The sequence below is a fragment of the Hemicordylus capensis genome, chromosome 2, assembly GCF_027244095.1.
Source record: "Hemicordylus capensis ecotype Gifberg chromosome 2, rHemCap1.1.pri, whole genome shotgun sequence".
Lineage (NCBI taxonomy): Eukaryota > Metazoa > Chordata > Lepidosauria > Squamata > Cordylidae > Hemicordylus > Hemicordylus capensis.
The window spans coordinates 191,174,370-191,193,145 of NC_069658.1; the positions used below are offsets into that span (position 1 = coordinate 191,174,370).

The 18,776-nt window shown below is 45.1% G+C and overlaps 1 protein-coding gene across 1 annotated transcript in view; it reads left to right on the forward strand.

The window, feature by feature from the left end:
• The window catches only part of LOC128345832 (hepatic lectin-like), a 45,963-nt gene extending 29,021 nt beyond the window's left edge, over positions 1–16,942 (forward strand). Inside the window, exons 4-8 of the mRNA XM_053298389.1 lie at positions 8,873–8,956; positions 10,896–10,919; positions 11,585–11,736; positions 12,590–12,702; positions 16,113–16,942. Coding sequence (XP_053154364.1) covers positions 8,873–8,956; positions 10,896–10,919; positions 11,585–11,736; positions 12,590–12,702; positions 16,113–16,248 — 509 coding nt within the window. The 3' untranslated portion in view covers positions 16,249–16,942. The remainder of the gene's footprint in view (positions 1–8,872; positions 8,957–10,895; positions 10,920–11,584; positions 11,737–12,589; positions 12,703–16,112) is intronic.
• Positions 16,943–18,776: the final 1,834 nt, after the last annotated feature.

The window sequence follows — 18,776 nt, forward strand, 5'->3', positions numbered from 1 at the left end:
GGCCAAAAATCATTTTTTTCACATAGGTATCAGAAGCGCTTGATCCAATGGGAAAATGTTAAATATGAAAATTGTAGAGCATCAAGTTCTTTATAATAATGTTAAATTCAATGTAGAATCCAACTAACAGTTTTGCCTAAAATGTAAGTTTATGTGAAATAGTACTTTATGACAACTCTGTTAACCCTGGGTTTTTCCACTGTAGCTCACTTACGCCAACTTTTCCTGCAGAACTGAAAATAAATAAAATTAAAGAGCATGAAATTTACTGTCAGTCAGAAGGCGGTATGTGTGTGTGCTTTCCTCCATTCTTATTTGCTCAGCAATTCTGGGAATACATGGAGGAGAGAGTAGGGTACTGGTAGTGAAACATATGTTGATATATTGGCGATCACTAGCAATGCTGGACTTTACTACTTTGCTTGAATAAATGTTTGAAGTTTTGGGGACACGTCATTCTGGTCAATATAATCTTCCCCTGCATCAGACAAACCTGGTGGGTCTGCCTTAAGTCACGACTGTTCATGACATTTCAACCCAACTTTTCTAAAGCCACAGTCTGGACCACATCCTTTTGAACAATTATATATCATAAATTGCAGGAGAATATCTGGAGCAGGTGGTTCAAGCATTGGAATTAGAATAATGTTGGTAGCTGTGCTAAAAGCCACACTTGTTGCATATCTGATTCTCTCCTTCCTTTTGAAGTTTGTCTGTTCCTGCCTGCAGCTTTATTTTCGGCATGTTTGCTGCTGAGCTGACACCTGCAGCTAACACCTAGCTTTTAAGTAAACAAGTCTAAATATTCTAAATAACCAATAAATCTAGTTATGAAGGTAGATAGCCAGCAGGGGAGGGGTGCTTCCCAGTGTATTGCATGGAGAGTTGCGGGTTTGATTATTTGCCTGAAGAGCAGAAGTCATAGGTGTGCGCTTGGTGCAAAGAGCACTGGGTGATTTCATTCCCTTGAAGCCAAGGTGGCTGACCTAGAGAAGGTCAAAGAGGCAGAGAGATATGCAGATGAGATCCTCAAGGATGTGATAGAGGCATCCCACTCCCAGACTGACAGCTACTCTGGCGTCATGGAGAATTAAGATCTCATGGAAGGAGGACATCATTCTGTGGAAGAGGGGAATGCCCCCTTAGAAGGGACCCCTTTCTTGGGTGATGCACCCATATTGTCTTGCAGAGGATACTCCTCTGGGGGTGGGGGGGCCTCTGAGCAGTGAGTGATTTGATTGGTTGGGGCATAGAAAGAGGGGTTGTGACTGCAAAGTGACTTGCCTGCCTCATGCAAAGATTGCAGACATCACACAGCATCTAGATAGGGTGTTAGGCAATGCTGGGGAGGAACCAGCTGTCGTGGTGCACATCAGCACCTACAATGTTGGGAGATATCCTGGAATCCAAATTTAGACTGCTAGGTAGCATACTGAAGCCCAGGATCTCCAAGTTAGCATTCCCTGATGTGCTACCTATTCCTCATGCAGGGACAACAAGAGAGGTGAAGTTGAGGGGTCTCAATGCATGGATGAGACCGTGGTGCCAGGAGGAAGGGTTTAGATTTGTTAGGCACTGGGATACATTTTGGGGCAAGTGAAGCCTGTACAAAAGTGATGGGCTCCACTTGAACCAAGATGGAACCAGACTGTGAGCACTTCAAATTAAAAAGGTCACAGATCAGCTTTTAAAGTGATGCCTGGTGGATTGCTGACTGGAACGAGTTGGTATCCGGATTGGCAAATATAACTGCATAAGATACAATGGTGCAAATATAAAAGATAAACTGGAAGGGATAGTGGCGGAGCCAGTCTGCCAGCAGCCCGTGTCTGGCCGCTGCAGCGGCCCTGCTCACCCTGCCCCCGCATCTGACATCAGACGGCTCCATTCAGGAGTTAAGGCAAGGCCGGCACTGCATTCGCAGTGCATCCAGGAGCGGCTCTTCCCTGCCTTAAGGCAGGGGAGAGCCGCTTCTGGCTGTGCTCCAAACGCAGCATTGGCCGTTCAACTCCCGAACGGAGCCCCATGGCTCCATCCGGGAATTAAAGCTAGGCCCTATCCACCCTCAGCACAGCACCTCCAATGACTATTGCTGGTGTCTATCTTGTGTTTCTTTTTAGAATGTGAGCGCTTTGGGGACAGGGAGCCATCTTATTTATTTATTTATTTATTTATTTATTTATTTATTTATTTATTTATTTATTTATTTTTTTCTCTGTGTAAACCACCCTGAGCCATTTTTGGAAGGGTGGTATAGAAATCGAATTATTAATAATAATAATAATAATAATAATAATAATAATAATGCCAAAGAATACCAAAAATAAGTCAATATGTGCTTTATTGACTACAGAAAAGCCTTCAATTGCATCAACCATGTCAAGTTGTGGAATATCCTTAGGAAAATGGGTGTCCCAGAACATCTCATTGCTCTCATGAGAAACCTATACACAAGACAGGAAGTCACAGTCCAGGCAGAACATGGTGAAACAGACTGTTTCCAGATTGGCAAAGGAGTAAGACAAGGCTGTATACTTTCCCCTTATATATTCAACGTATATGCTGAACATATACTGAGAGAAGCTGGATTGGAAGAAGAAGAGCATGGTTTTACAGATGGAGGAAGAAACATCAATAACTTACGCTATGCTGATGACACAGTTAGCTGAGAATGCAGATGATCTGCAAGCTAGGGATGTACACGGAACCGTGGCAGGGCGGTTCGAAGGCAGTGGAGGTGCCGCAGTAGGGATGTGCACTAACCTGTTCAGAGCCCCTTTTACAAGGGCCGGAAGTACCAGGTGCATGTGCACCTGTCGCACACCCAGCCACTTCCAGCTGAGGAGGGGGAAGGGGTGGCAGGGAGGTATGCTGCTACCCCGAAGGCTTTTACCAGCAACGGGTGGCAGTGGAGGAAAAGTGGCGGGAGGGATAAGTGCAGCCTCCTCCACCCTTAAAGTGGCACCCCAGGCCTCGAACTTCAAACCCCCCTGGTGTTTGGACCTGTTCAAGAGGCCAGTAAAAGGGCCTCTGAACAGGTTCATGCACATCCCTACTGCAAGCTCTAGTAATGAAAGTCAAGGGGCAGAGTGAAAAAATGGGACTACGACTAAATATAAACAAGACTAAACTAATGACAATGGGTACAGCAACCAGCCTCAGAAATGATAATGAAGTGGTGGATAGCTTCTGCCTTTTAGGATCGACCATTAACAGTAAAGGATCCAGCAGTCAAGAAATACGCTGCAGACTAGCACTTAGTAGGGTAGCAATGAAGGCCTTGGAAAGGATATTTAGATGCTGTGACGTGTCTATACCTACAAAGATTAGAATTGTTCAGATAATGGTTTTTCCCCATGACACTCTATGGATGTGAAAGCTGGACTTTGGAGAAGCAAGATAGAAGAAGTATTGATGCTTTTGAACTCTGGTGCTGGAGACTTTTGAGGATACCATGGTCAGCCAGGAAAACAAACAAATGGATCATAGAACAAATCAATCCAGTTTTCATTCGAGGCACAAATGACCAGGTGCAAACTATCATACTTCGGACACATTAAAGGCCCAGCTCCCTTGAGAAGTCCATAATGCTGGGGAAAGTTGAAGGAAAGAGGAGAAGAGGATGACCAGCAGCAAAGTGGATGGACTCAATTATGACAACAATGAATGCATCACTGAGAGACTTTAAAGGCCAAGTTGAAGACAGATCATCCTGGAGAGAATCTATCTATCTGGTCGCTAAGAGTCGACACCGACTTGACTGCACTTAGTCAATGAATCAATCAACTGGTTGAAGGACAGGAAAGGACAGAGGGTAGGAATAAATGGACAGTTTTCACAATGGAGTGAAGAAAGGAGTGCCCCCCCCCCAGGGATCTGTACTGGGAGCAATGATCTTTAACTTATTCATAAATGATCTAGAAGTTAAGGTGAGCAGTGAAATGCCCAAATTTATAGATGACACTAAACTGTTTACGGTAGTGAAATCCACAGCAGATTGTGAAGAACTCCAAAAGATCTCACCAAACTGGGTGAGTGGGCAACAAAATGGCAGATACAGTTCAATGTAAGCAAATGTAAAGCAATGCATATTGGGGCAAAAAAACCCCAGCTTCACATGTAAACTGATGGGATCTGAGCTGTTGGTGACTGACCTTGAGGAGAGATCTTGGGGTCTTGGTGGACAACAAACTGTCAACTCAGTGTTTGGCAGCTGTGAAAAAGGTGAATTCCATGCTAAGGATCATTGGAAGGGGATTGAAAATTAAAATGCTAATATTATAATGCCCTTATACAAATCTATGGTACATTTGGAGTACTGAGTATGGTTCTGGTCACCGTATCTTAAGAAGGACATTGTAGAACTGGGAAAGTTGCAGAAGAATGCAGTCAAGATGATTAGGGGCCTGGAGCACCTTCCTTACGAGACAAGGCTACAGCAACTGGGGCTTTTTAGTTTGGAAAAGAGGTGACTACGGGAGACATGATAGAGGTGTATAAAGTTATGCAAGGTGTAGAGAGAGGACAGAGAGAAAGTTTTCTCCCCCTTTTACAACACTAGAACCATCGATCATCCCATGAAACCGATGGCTAGGAAATTTAGAACCAATAAAAGGAAGTATTCTTCTCATGCAGTGCGGAATTAATCTATGGAATTCTCTGCCATGGGATGCTACTTTGGATAGCTTTAAAAGGCACTTAGACAAATTCATGGAGGATAGGTCCATCATTGGCCAGTAGACTGATGGCTATAAGCCACCTACAAACAACCTCAGAGGCAAGATACCTCCAAATACCAGTTGCAGGGGAGCCATGGCAGGAGTGGGGCATGCCTTTATCTCTTTCCTGTGGGTTTCTCAGGGGCATGTGATGAGCCACTGTAGGAAACAGGATGCTGGACTAGATGGGCCTTAGGCCTAATCCAGCAGGGCTGTTCTTATGCTCTTAGCTGTGTGTGCTTAAGGTTTTTGTAATTCCTTACATTTCTGTTGCGGATCCTGTTTGCCTAGCAGAGTCTGCATTTGCTACTCTGTAACTTCAGATGTTTTGCAGATTCTGATGGCCTTATCTTGTGTTTTTTCATGATCTTCTAGCATTTTTTAAAATTGCATTGTCTTTGATTCCTGGTATTTGCTGCTGTCTTTTACAAGACTCAGTCAGTTCTCCATAGTTACATGTTTTGCTGTAAAAGCTCCCAGTTTTTTTCTTTCTCTCCTGTGAAAGTGTATCACTCAAACGTTCCATTGCCCTTTGGGAGGCAAAGCTCTTCAGCACAGTTTTCCCTTTCTGTGGCAGAGAGCTGCAAACCATTGCACAGCTGCATTGCTTCTGTGCCTGTATATTGAGAAAAATTGCTTTCTTTTGTAGCTCTTCCATCTCTGTAGGCCTGTCCACATTGACATTTATGGGGTAGGACAAGCATTCTATCCAGTTTCAGGAGCTGTGTGTGCTCCCAATTTTTGATCATCTGTGAGCAAACAACTAGGTACAAGGCTGGGGAGTGATCATGTATGAAACAGGAGTTCGTTCCCGCCAACTGCCCCGGTTTACTAAGGACACTCAAGAATCGCTGTCTACTTTCCCAGCTCATGGCTGGGCAATAGAATGTCACAATTTCCACCGCCTCTCTCCTCCCCCATCCCTTCAGAAACACACCTGTGTCTCTTACTCTCTGCCCTCTCTAGCTTTGATGAGCTTTGAGGGAGCAGAGATGCAGAGAGACATCATCTCTCTGAAGGAAGCCTCCCTTCCTTCAGAGAGATGATGTTACAAACACTGCCTCGGTCCCATTCTTTAGATGTCTTGTTTTGTTGGACATATATGAAGATTACCCCGTTATATCTAGATTAATATAATCTCCTTCAAGAAAATTTGGAACGGAGCCCAGAGATCATCAAGTCCAGCCCCCTGGCCAGTGCAAGAATCTACAAGCCTACTGCAGCTGCTATTTTCAGATGGTCTCCCATCCAAGTAATAATCAGGTCTGACCCTTCTTAGATTCTGAGATCAGATGGGTGCTTTGGTTTGTTGCCATCTACTAGCTATGCTCAGAATGCCGACCCAGTGGGGGCGGGGTATTTTAAAATTTTTGTATATACCCACCGTCATATATTGGGGTTATATAAAACATTGTCCCTATTTCTCCTTCTGAAATGTTGGCAGGTTTGGGAGTTGGGTATGATGGCGTCATTCTACTCATCATTTGTATGCAGAATTTTAACAGGAAAGGAGGAAAAGCTACAATACCCAGCTCCTGTCTCACACTATCTCATCCCCTCCTCCTTCCTAATTGTTTGCTCACATATGACTGGAAATCAGGAGCTCACAGGGCTCTTGAAGCTGCATAGGACACTTCGCTGACCCAGTTTTTGATCAAGTGAACTGCTTTTGTATTCCCTCCAGTCATTAAATCAAAAACAAAAGCTTGCTCAGAGATTTTCTGGTACTCTGCTGCATTGTTTGAGAGTACTAGTTCAGATGGGAGTCATCAATGCTCCATTCCTGGCACCAAGTGCTGTTTCTCTGATGAAGCTCCAGCTAAGGATTATCAGTTTATTTACCCTTTATTTACAAGTTCTCTCTCCCCCTCCCTCCCCCCTCTTTTCTTTTCTTTTCTTTTTGTGGTTAGATGCGGTGCCTACTCCCTTCCAGTCTCTCAGAGTGCTATTCTGTGTTGCTGCCATCCACTTCATATATCAGGAGGTTTCCCTCCAAAATGTAACATCATTTTCACCTCACTTCAGTTCTCATCTACCTCAGTATCATCATACTTGTGTTCTTATGATGTGAAGTCCTAATAGCATCATAAGAACATAATCTGTCCCCAGACGCATTCAAGGTGGGGGATAGCAGCTACCTCTTGAGGGGCTTCTGTGGGGAGCATTGCTACTGCCGGCAAGAAATTGGTGGCAGTGAAAGGAGGAAGTCAGGACATTTTCCAGATTGCACGCTGCGATGTACTTGCAAAGTATCCGCTAAGTGCCCCTCCGTATTGCCCGTGTTTCCACATCGGTTTCGCTGCATTGGCTGCAGGGTACTGTTCATATTTCCCATGCCTTGCTTCGAATTTTAATGATGCGTTTTTGCCCTACAACATTGTAGATGCACTGCAGGAAAGTAGCTGTATTTTTCCATTGTAGGGAGCCTTGCCCCACATTTTATGCACTGTAGTGTGTTGCAGTATGGGCAGTTCTCCCGCCGCCCATGCTTGCTTCCTCCTCCCCTTTGCTGCAAGTAGAGAAACAGACAGAGAGGAATCTTGGCTTTCCCCTCCTTTCCTCCTCACAGATCCACAGAGATCCCCCCTTTACATTTGTTTGGTTCTTTACTCCTTAACGACGCACAATTCAAGGGATTCTGCCAGGAAGGGCATCATTGCCAAGGCACCCCCCACTGGTGCTTCTCTGTCTAGTGGAAAGCCTGCTTGGTTGCCAGCCTGCCTCCTTAGGAGGAGATCGGAGACAGACCAATGAGGATGTGTGTGTGTGTGTGTGTGTGTGTGTGTGTGTGTGTGTGTGTGTGTGTGAACATCTCCCCCACTTCCACACATGTTAACTAGGGGGGATTAAACCCTTCACTGGAGGGTCCAGCCTCAGTCCTTCCAAGTGTTTCCTGGAGAGGAGAGCTGGTCTTGTGGTAGCAAGCATGACTTGTCCCCATAGCTAAGCAGGGTCTGCCCTGGTTGCATATGAATGGGAGACTTGATGTGTGAGCACTGTAAGATATCCCCCTCAGGGGATGAAGCTGCTCTGGGAAGAGCATCTAGGTTCCAAGTTCCCTCCCTGGCTTCTCCAAGTTAGGGCTGAGAGAGATTCCTGCCTGCAACCTTGGAGAAGCCACTGCCAGTCTGTGAAGACAATACTGAGCTAGATAGACCAATGGTCCGACTCAGTATATGGCAGTTTCCTATGTTTCCACTCCCCACCTTTTATAATTTTTCCGTGGTTAATGCTTACCAGTGTCCAATGGATTTTGGCTGCTTCTGCACAGAACCTGGCAACGCTGCATGTAATAGTGGAATTACATGCAGAATCAGAAAGCAGCATACAGTCATAGATAATATGGCTCGAACATCCTGGGTACTTGCATAGCAATGTGTGGATAAGGGAAGAGCAAATGTCTCTGTAATATAAACAGTGAAGTAGGACATGCTCAGTGGTTTAAATCTGCTCGGAGCCACAGGGGCATTGTTGCTCTGCGAGTGGGATCTTTCTGAAACGACCTTCTAGCACAGCTGAAGGGAGGGCATGGCAGTGTACCAAGGTGAATGCCTTCTTATGCTTTGGGACTTCCAATTGAGTAAGATATGACATCGGAGAGGGTAAATATGTAAGACTGATGCTCTATATCCATTATACGCTGTGTGATAGAAGCTTTGGCCTGATCATAGCCAATATTAAGTAGAATCAAGGGGAAAGGCCCAAGGACGCTATTTTGTCTCAGTTGACTGTTTCCATTTAGATTGGTAGTCATCACATAAGGTTAAGGGAGCAAGACCAATGGGGTGAAAGGATAGTCTGAGCCAATAGCTGAGAATGGCTACCCACACACCCTGGCCTCCACTTTGACCAGGACTGTCTCCAAGCCCAGAGTGGTGTTAAAGACACAACTTGGAACTTGAAGGGCTGCCCGCAGGAATTTGGATTACACACATTCTAGTGGTGTGAAACTGTTGAAAGGACCCAATTGTGCGCCATAAAGAAGCTGGGTTAGTGTTTTGGCAGCCAACAGGTTGAGGGCACTTGCTACCATTTTTATCACTATACAATGCAGCTGCCATATGCTGGCCTTCATATGTGCATTGGTTTTCAAAGGACAAGTACTAGAAAGAACTTCCATACAAACGTCTCCCCTTTTCCCCCTCTTTTGAAAGGTAGACGCTTCTTCCTGATGTATCTTCTGTTGGTACTTTGTTTCCTCCTGATCTTCATGTTTTTCGGGATTCTGCTGGGCAAAGGTAATCAGATTTCATTGCAGTTTGAAATGCTTCACTAGCCTCAAGCTAAAATTCGTGAGGAATGTTCTTTGTTCAGATCCTCACGTTTGAAAGCAGCCTGAAGATTGCTAACAGCCCAGTGGTCATCTGACTCATCTGTTCTGCACAGGCTTGCACACTCCTTCAGGGATCAGGTTGGCAGTTTGCAGGTTCTGGTAGATCCAACATTGACATGGGAGGCCTAACTGGCATCTGTGAAATCAGGGCCAGCTTTGGTGGTTGACCATTGTTGGGCACAGACCCAACCACCCATAGTCATCTGAAGGCTCATCCAGCTGACCCCTGAAGACATCTGCTGCCGCTACTGCTGTGATCCACTGCTGCCTGGTATACCTCCCTATTGGGCACTGCCCCCTTGCAAGCTTCTTGGGTGATGGTGGATAGCAGCAGTCGATGTCTTCCAGCTTCAGCACACAGAGCCATCTCAGATTTTCCAGATGGCCCCACTCCCTGATGCAAAGTCAGGGGGCATGGCATCTGAGAATTCAAAATGGTGCCACTCACTGAAGAAGGAGGATGTCTGCTACTGTTGCCCACCATCATCCAGTAAGCTTGCCAGGGGGCAGAACAGTGGACAACAGGGGTGCACATCCTCCTCCTTTTTCAAGGGTCATGGGCATGAGCATCTGGTGGGCAACGGGAGGCAGTTTACCCTCTGGATTGACCAGTCCAATTGAATTCAGAGGTTCTTACTCCCAGGTAAGTGGGTATAGGATTTCAGCCTTTGCCAGTCCCCACGCCAAAAAAAAAATAAAAATCAAATAAAATAATAAAATAAAATAAAATAAAATAAAATAAAATCCATGGACACCCATGATCATGAGCTCTCAGGCCTGTGCGCAGCCTGCCTGGCCCCGAGGGGACATCCTGCTGCTGACCACTGCTACTCCGTAAACCACTCTGTTGGGCTCTGGTCCCTGGCAAGCCTACCAGGTGAAAGTGGATATCCTCCAGTTCCAGTTGGTGGCACCATTTTGATTTTTCAGATCATGCTTAGAGTGTAAAAACCTTGGAAAATGATATATAAATTATGTAATACTACTACTACTACTACTACTACTAATAATAATAATAATAATAATAAGGCAGAAGAAGACCCAAATAATCCCAGTGGTAATTGGCGCCCTAGGTACAATTCCAAAAGACCTTGAAGAGCACCTCAGCACCATAGGGGCCACAGAAATCACCATCAGCCAATTACAAAAAGCAACATTACTGGGAACAGCCTATATTCTGTGACGATATCTATAATAATAACAGCAACAATATTGATAATAAAATTCAGCCATCCCAGGTCCTTGGGAAGGACTCGATGTCTGGATAAAACAAACCAGTCAATAACTGACTGTGTAAACAATAAATAATAATAAAATAATTAATAATCTGAATGAGCCATGCAAGTTTTCATTCCATTGCAGGGCAGCAGACTCACAGTCTGTTCAGAGATCAGTTCTCACTGGCCATGGGATCTGTGAATAGGGAGGGAGGCTCAACCCTCAAAGGCAAACACACATGGGAGACATCAGCCCCTAGTGGGAAGCTGAAGATGTCCTGATGTCAGAGCTGGCAGGCAATCTGGAGGTCAGGCAGCCTGTTGCTCAGACTGAGGAACCAAGCCCGTCAGAGATTTATAGGGATCTGGGAAATGCCACTGTGTTGTCTGATCCCAGCTGAGCTGATGGCTGCATTCCCTCCTCTGTTCATCGACATTGGTGGCTCCAAAGTGTAGTAGAGAGCTACTTTTGAAATGAACGGATGGACAGTCATTTACACAAAAACTTGTACATTTACACAGACACCTATAAACACACAAATAATAAAGAATGGGGCTCATTTTGGTGACGCTTTTGCCCCTTCTGAATCTGTTCATATTGTGTGTTTCTCTTTCTTCCTCTTTTAGTACTGAAGCTTTCTTCGGAAGTAGGTGAGTCCCAGGAAATCTACTGTGAACGTTTAGACCTGCCTTTGGCAGCCCTCTCAAAGTGATCCTGTGCTGAGGTTTGCACCCATAGGGCTTTTGGTTCAGTCCCCAACTTGGCTGATTTCTGACACCACCCCTGAAACTACAGGTTACACTTCAGTTGCATGTAATTGAGGCCTGAAAGCTCCTTCTCCTTTTCAAACTGCCCACAGGAGGTGGGGGGTGGGGGGGGAGAGAGATGTATGTTCCTAGATACCTCTTTTTGCTAGGGAAGTCTGTTAGTTGCTCCTTCTCAGATGATGGACCAGCCAAGGTTGGAGTGTGTGTGATTTCCCTCACTTTAATCTAAACTAAGCATTGTCCTTTCCTTTTTACAGTCTGTCTCAAGACTGTCTTCAGCGATGAGCAAGCTGTTGAGACTAGTTGTCTCTCCAAAAATGTTGTGAGATTATTCTTTCCCTGCCCATTTCTTCCGGAACAACATGGGCTCTCTCTCTTTTCTGTTATGGTTGGAAGGCACTTGTGACCAGAACCTCAACCAAGCAGAGCTCTCAGGAATATTTTATAAAGAGGCACAGTCAACTTGCAGTAGGACTTTAAGAACTTGCCTTTCCTGTAATATGTGAATCTGGTTTTGTTTATCTAAGCCTTTTCTCTTTAACTGGCAGGGTTTCCATGTGGATCCAGAAGCCGGGAATGGGAGTACTTTGATGGCCAATGTTACTACTTTTCTGTTGAAACTGTTACTTGGCAGAGGGCTAGGTCTCAGTGCCAGGCGAAGAATTCAGACCTGGTGGTAATTCATGATGAGGCCGAACAGGTAAAGATACTGGGATACAGGTGGTGTGTGTGTGTGTGTGTGTGTGTGTAAGATTCCTCTGGAGCAAGAACAAAAAAAGACATCACACGCAAACAGCATCACAATCCCCCACCCACCTAACCCATTTCCCCCCAAAAGCAACTTTGGGAGGGGCCAATGTGAAATGTAAAAGTAGCAGTGGGGCTTAAGCTCTTAGATTGCCCATTGCCTCTCTGCTGCACTTGTTAAGCCACTCTGCCCTGGGAGGCTCTAAAAGTGTGTTTGCAAGGACAAGAACAAATGAAGCTGGAAGCCTGCACAGGGGAAAGCAGCTTGAGGGTGGTTATTTTATGCATTCATTTATTTAAAATATTTATACCCCGCCCCAATACTGCTCATGGCAGCTCGCTCACACACACACACACACACACACACACACACACACACACACACACACACATCACAAGTTTTGGACTTATAAGAATACTGCTGGACTTATGAGATGGATGGACTTATAAGAATACTGCTGGGAAGGCTCTGCTTTTCCAGTAGATGACAGCACCATCTCAGTTCTAAGCAGCAGGAGGCATGGTACGCCATACATTCTGCACATCTGGGTCGAGGTGTTGGCGATTCTCAGCTTTATCACCCCCCCACAAACAGATGGCCCCACTAGGCATTTGGTGGCAATCCAGGCTCCAGGAACCCACTGGAAATTTCTCTTGAAGGAGGCAAGCCAAGGGCAGTTCTTCATGCAGAGCTATTAAGGAGGAGATGAAGAACTGATGCCAAGAACAAAATAATGTTTTTGTAGGCATGCAGTATTAAAGCTCACGGTCGTGACATGCCTTGTTACTCATCTTTTGGTTTTCAGAATTTCATCCAGTCTCGAACCAGGAAAGAGAAATTCTGGATCGGACTCCATGACCTGGATATTGAAGGGGAATGGAAGTGGGTTGATGGCACAGATTACAGAACCAGCTTCAAGTAAGACAAGATTACACAACCTGTGGCACATCAAGCACAAACCAGAACATGAGTCATGTCCTGTGGCCTCCCAGGAATTTGACAACCCTCCTGTTTTTGCCACCTAATGGTGCAGCGGTGAAATGCTTGACTAAGAAGCAGAAGGTTGCTGGTTCGAATCCCTGCTGCGACTATATCGGACAGCAGCGATATAGGAAGATGCTGAAAGGCATCATCTCATTCTGTGTGGGAGGAGGCAATGGTAAACCCCTTCTGTATTCTACCAAAAGAAAACCACAGGGCTCTGTGGGTGCCAGGAATCAAAATTGACTGGATGGCAAACTTTACCTGTACCTGTTTTTGCAGAAAAACAGGTGGCATACCAAGCCCAGATTTTGAAACATACACGAACAGCCCTATTGCGGGGGGTGGTGGTGGTGGTCATGTGAATACCTTCATAGGCACACTTATTTTACCAGAGGTATGCTAGATGCAAGTGTAAATACTGCCACTATAACTACTTATATCATTACCTGGGAACAAGGAGGCGTATTTTAGGCAAGGAGTATTTTAGGCAAGCCTGCCTTTTAGACTTTTGAGTATTTTTGAGCCTTTCCATACTCACTCTACCCACACTTGATACTAAACCATCACTCATTAGCTTCATACCAAATGAAAGGCTTGTACAAAAGATTTAGAACGAACCAAAGCAGGGCTACAGATAAAGATAAGGTGCTTATTCAGGGGATTCAACAAATTACATTGAGACATTTATAAATAAAAGGAATATATTTATTGCTAAGTACTGATTTAAGCTAAGAGTTAAAGGAGGAGAAATCTTGGTTCCTGCTTTGGCTAGAAATGCATCCTTCAATTTGACTTAATTACCCTAGGTGAATAATAGAGCAGCGTCTGAGACAGGAACAAAAGTGTGTGATTCCAAGATCAGATCCTGTTTTAGCCAAAGGCATTTAAAAGATCCAGCTTCATCTGGATCTCCATGTTAAATGTTTCACAGTAATTTGAGATGCTGACTTAATCCAGTCCATCAGATCTGAAGTCAGCCATAGTGCTCTTCCCAGGGAGATAATGACACAGGAATATGAAACATATTTTTTCGTGACAGAAGTTATCCAGGGCGTTTTTCCAAATTACACACTGCAACTTACTCATACCATATCCTCTAAGTGCCCCGCCATATTGCCTGTGTTTCCACATCGGTGTTGCTAAGTTGTCAGCAGGGTGCATTCACATTTCCCATGCCATGGTTCAAATTTTAATGATGCGTTCTTTATACATTATAGGGCGTTTTTGCTCTACAACGTTGTAAATGGGCTGCAGGAAAGTAGCTACAGTTTTCCGTTGTAGGAACCCTTGCCCCGCATTTTATTCATTTCCACATCCACGTTTCCACATTGGTGTCATACTCCCTCTATCAGTTCCTAAATGGAGATCATCCATCAGGCCGACCAAGGCAATCTACCCCACAAAAGCCTGCCCAAAAGCCAGTTTGAAATGGGTCTAGATAATCCTCCAAGACTGTCTGGAGCTGGGAGGCATCCACCCTCTCATTTACCTTACCCAGCCTCAGAAGGTTGGAAACACGCCTATAGTTGCTTTACTCTGGTATTAGCCAGTCCCTGGTGCAGGAAGACAACCAGGGTGTGTGAATTTCACAATCTTGAGCAACTTCCAGGCAGAGCAGGCTTCTTATTTGGGGCAGAGGAGGCATTGACCTCCTTCTTGTCTGCCCCACATTATTGCTCCCCATTCTCTTACCAAACTTACCATCTCTTCTTCTCTGTCTGTCTCTCTGTGTGTCTGTCTCTCGCTAGAATGCTGCTCTTGCATTTCCACTGCTTGCCAGTAGATGGTGCTGGCTCTTGGTCTTCTCCCTAAATTCCTTTGTAAAATCTTTCCTTCCCGCTTAGGGTGTTCAGTGGGATCCCTTGCCCCCAATGAAGTAATTACCATATTTAGTCACTACCCCAAATGCATATTTAGTGCCTCAGCACCAATCAGGATGTGCCGCCCCTGCCCCCAACCAATCAGAAGTTAGAATAGCTTATGGCACCTATTATTATTATTATTATTATTATTATTATTATTATTATTATTATTATTATTATTTTGATTTCTATACCGCCCTTCCAAAAATGGTTCAGGGCAGTTTACACAGAGAAATAATAAATAAATAAGATGGCTCCCTGTCCCCAAAGCGCTCACATTCTAAAAACAAAAAACAAGATAGACACCAACAACAGTCACTGGAAGTACGGTGCTGGGGGTGGATAGGGCCAGGTACTCTCCCCCTGCTAAATAAAGAGAATCACCAAGGTAAAAAGTGCCTCTTTGCCCAGTTAGCAGGGGCTAATAGCCAGCAAACAAGGTGAGCACATCCCAGGAACCTTCTGGAAGACTGAGCCGACACTTTGGAGATCTTTGTGTAACATGGGATTACTCAGTCGGCAAACAAATGGAGTTCAGAACAGGTAGGGGCCCTTGGTACCTTTCTCCAGGCTCCTCTTCTCCACAGGGAAGCCAGCTCTTTTCCCCTCACACAGCATCCCAACCAAGCCCACAGAAGGCATTGAATTTCTGCAGCATCTCCTGGGAGCTCCTTTCCTCCCCTCCGCCTTCCCTTTTTTCCTTTTAAAGATGCCACTAGCAAACCTTGGCAACTTTCAAATATCTAGAGAATTGTGGGGGACGGGGGATAGGATGGACTGGCACTTCTTCTGCATAGTTGTTTTATTAGCAAGGAAACAGACAGACCCCACCCCCACCCCACCCCAGACTTTAAGCAAAACCTGTTGCTAGATAAGGTTCCGGTAATTCTCTTTCCTCTCTCATGGGTGAACGAGGGGGAAGAGGGTTATGGCTTCCAAACAGAGCTAGGCATTTTAACTGAAATTACTAATTGGACAACTTCAAACCCTTCCTGTCTGAAATGTGTGTCTTTAACGAAGGTTTAAAAAAAAAAGAATTCTGAAGTTATGTTTGTGGCCAATCTAACAGGCACAGCTTGGAAACCAGGCCAGTCCCAAATAATCAAGTAGCTCCAGCACTCTGTAGTCCTTATGCCAGGTTCTGTGTGTGGGTTGGTTATTTTGTGGTCTCTGTATGTGGCCAAATACATTGTGGTATTTTCAAGGGGTGTAAAATTTGCCTGTGTGCAGGTGCTTCCTACGTATAAGCATGCAAGACAGGAGAAATGGAGGCAATGCCAAGAACCTTCTGCCAGGACTGCCCCGGGGTGTGTGGGGCAGACAACCTTCCAACATTTTTGGAAGGGCGGTATAGAAATTTAATGAATGAATGAATGAATGAATGAACAATTGGGCTGTGCTTGGGGACAGCAGATGGTGTGGTTGTAGGGAAATGATTCCTCTTCTTTTGGAATTTACTAATTGGCTGGTCCCCTCATTTAGGAATTGGATGTCGGGGGAACCCAATGACAACTTCAGCAAAGAAGATTGTGCCCAAATCAGTGTGGCTGGGGAATGGAATGACATATCCTGTAACCACACAGACTCCTATGTGTGTGAAAAACGTTTGCCTTCCTGAAGAAACACAAAACACAATGCATACTTTTTCAGCCCATCCAAACAGAATTGCAAGGACAAGCTCTCCCTCCAGATACTGCATGTTGTGAACCAATCGCTTTAGACTGTTATAGGTTTTGTGCAGCTAAAATGAAAAACAGAGTCAATAAAATCTTCCTAGGTTAAAGTTATTTGCTGTTTGTTTCTGAGCAATAGAACAAACAAGAATGCTGTTCCTAAACTTCTGCAATTGAAACCATCTCTTTGCGTTGTCAGCATGAGGACACGTTCACTAAGGCGGTTAAGGCGGTTGTATGAAACAAGCATAAATGAACTCCACAGGAGATCTGCATATGGCGAACTGGCAGTGCTCAATTTCTAGGAAAATAAATAGATGTTAGCATGGTCCACTTGCCTGGATGCCCTTATATATAGATTGTGCATTATGGTGTTTTTTTCCCCTGTTTTGTTTTTGGCCCAAATGCGAAACACCCCCATTTTGTTCTTTGTTCGAAATTGCAAAATCAAAATCTGAAATGTATTGGATTTTAAAAAATGGTCCTGGGGGAAAGGGTGGAGGTGGTAGTGCACAATGGGTGTAAGCTACCATCCACATTTCAGAGGAATTGGGCAAAGGGCTGATTTTTAGTGAATTTTTGAAGTTTGAGATTTTCCCTATAGGGAATAATGGAGGTTTCAGCAAAAGTATAGCTTCACATCGGGGGGGGGGGGGAGAGGGGGTGGTCCAGGGCAGAGTAGGGTGGGTGGTAGTGCCCAGTGGAGGGAAGGAAACTGCCAGAATTATTTCAAAGGAATTGGGCAGAGGGCTGATTTTTAAAGATTTAATGGAGTTTAAGGTTCTTCCCCATAGGGAATGATGGAGGTTTCAGCATTACCATAACTGAACTTGGGGGGCACGGGGGGGGCAGAGTGAGTGGTGGTATAGCGCACATAGGGTGCAAACCACCCTCATGGGTTGCTAACCCATGGGGTACTGGGTTCTGTTGTTTCTGAGATGTTTTGAGTGTAGATTCTCTGGTAGCATATGAGAGTAGATTCATGGTTTGTCATTGAAAATCTCATATGCTACCAGAGAATTTACAGGCTGGGCTCAGGCTGGCAACAAGGCAGGCATAGGCAATGGCATGGCATCTCTCAAGGGGGTGAAAAACATTATTCTGGAACAAAAAAAAGCAATGCAGCTGATAAATCCATTCTCAGGCTGGCATGCAGTAGCCATAGCAGGCTGGCAGGCTGGGCTCAGGATGGCAACAAGGCAGGCAGGCATAGGCAATGGTATAGCATAATCATGGCAACTTGAGGAATGCCATGCAATGCAAACTAGTTCTCTCTCTCTTTCTCTTCAATGAGGCAGAAAGGAAGAATGGCGAATGAGTAACTAACTTGTTGTTGAATGAATTGAAAACCCCTCCTTGAACTCCCCCCACCTTTGCCCCTTCTTTGACCCTCCCTCTGGCCAGTGTGTGGGGTCAGTAAAGAGTGGCAAGAGACAAAGGAGCCAATGGGGAACAAGGAGGGAATCGTCAGCAGGTCAGCCCATCCTTTAGGTCACTGACTAGAAGGCTGGAAGGGTGGCTAATTCAAAGAGATGCTAATCACGAAATGGAGACTGACTCAGAGATTGCCACAAAATGGAGGTCTGAAACTACAAAATGTTTTGTAGCCAAAACAGGGGTGTTTTGTGTTGTTTTATGTACAAAACTTCTGGATTTGGAAAAATGGGCATTTTGTTTTGTCTACAAAACACCCGAAACGGCGCGATTTGAGTACAAAACATTTTGTGCCCGAAACCTTTCGCACATCCCTAACAGACAGTTCCTGATGGGTGGGAATTCCTTGTTGTGAGGAACCTGTCATCTGTCCCAGCTCAGGGGTACTTTAATCCACGGGTCAGCAAGCTATGGCATGAATGCCAGAAGTGGCATGAAAAATATATTTGAGTTCCACTCATATTGCTACTGTCTACCAAGCACCTTGGAGAAGTCTGGGCAGCCTCCCACTGGGTGCGAGGTGGTGACAGAATATTCTGAGAGCAATGTGGGATCCTGCCTGGGCTTCTCCAAGCTGCCTTTGGTAGCTGCCAGCAGCAGCATTCTCCAGCTCACTGGCCTCTGATTACCCACAAGTCTTTGGCCTCTGATTACCCATGTTGAAGAGATAGCTAAATATAAACGTCACCCTGTGTGCAGCAGCTGTGAAAATGGCCAGTTCCATAGAACAAATTTGCCCAATTGGTCTTGCCCCTCGAACCCTACATGATGATTATCAATCTAGTTGGGCTCAGGCAATTGAGGCAAATTTAGCTACCCTGGGCCTCTCCCCACCGTCCCTGCTCAACATGGGCTACTACGATCAGGCAAAAATGATTATTAAGCAGCACATTACAGACACTGAGCGCCAAACAGACCTTAGTAGTGTCTCAAAACTTTATATCAGTGAGGAGCTTAGATATACTGCCTCTCCTGCAGTATATCTCGCTCTACTGGAGGTCCCAAACCACAGAAGGGCATTCACTTTGGCTCGCTGCCA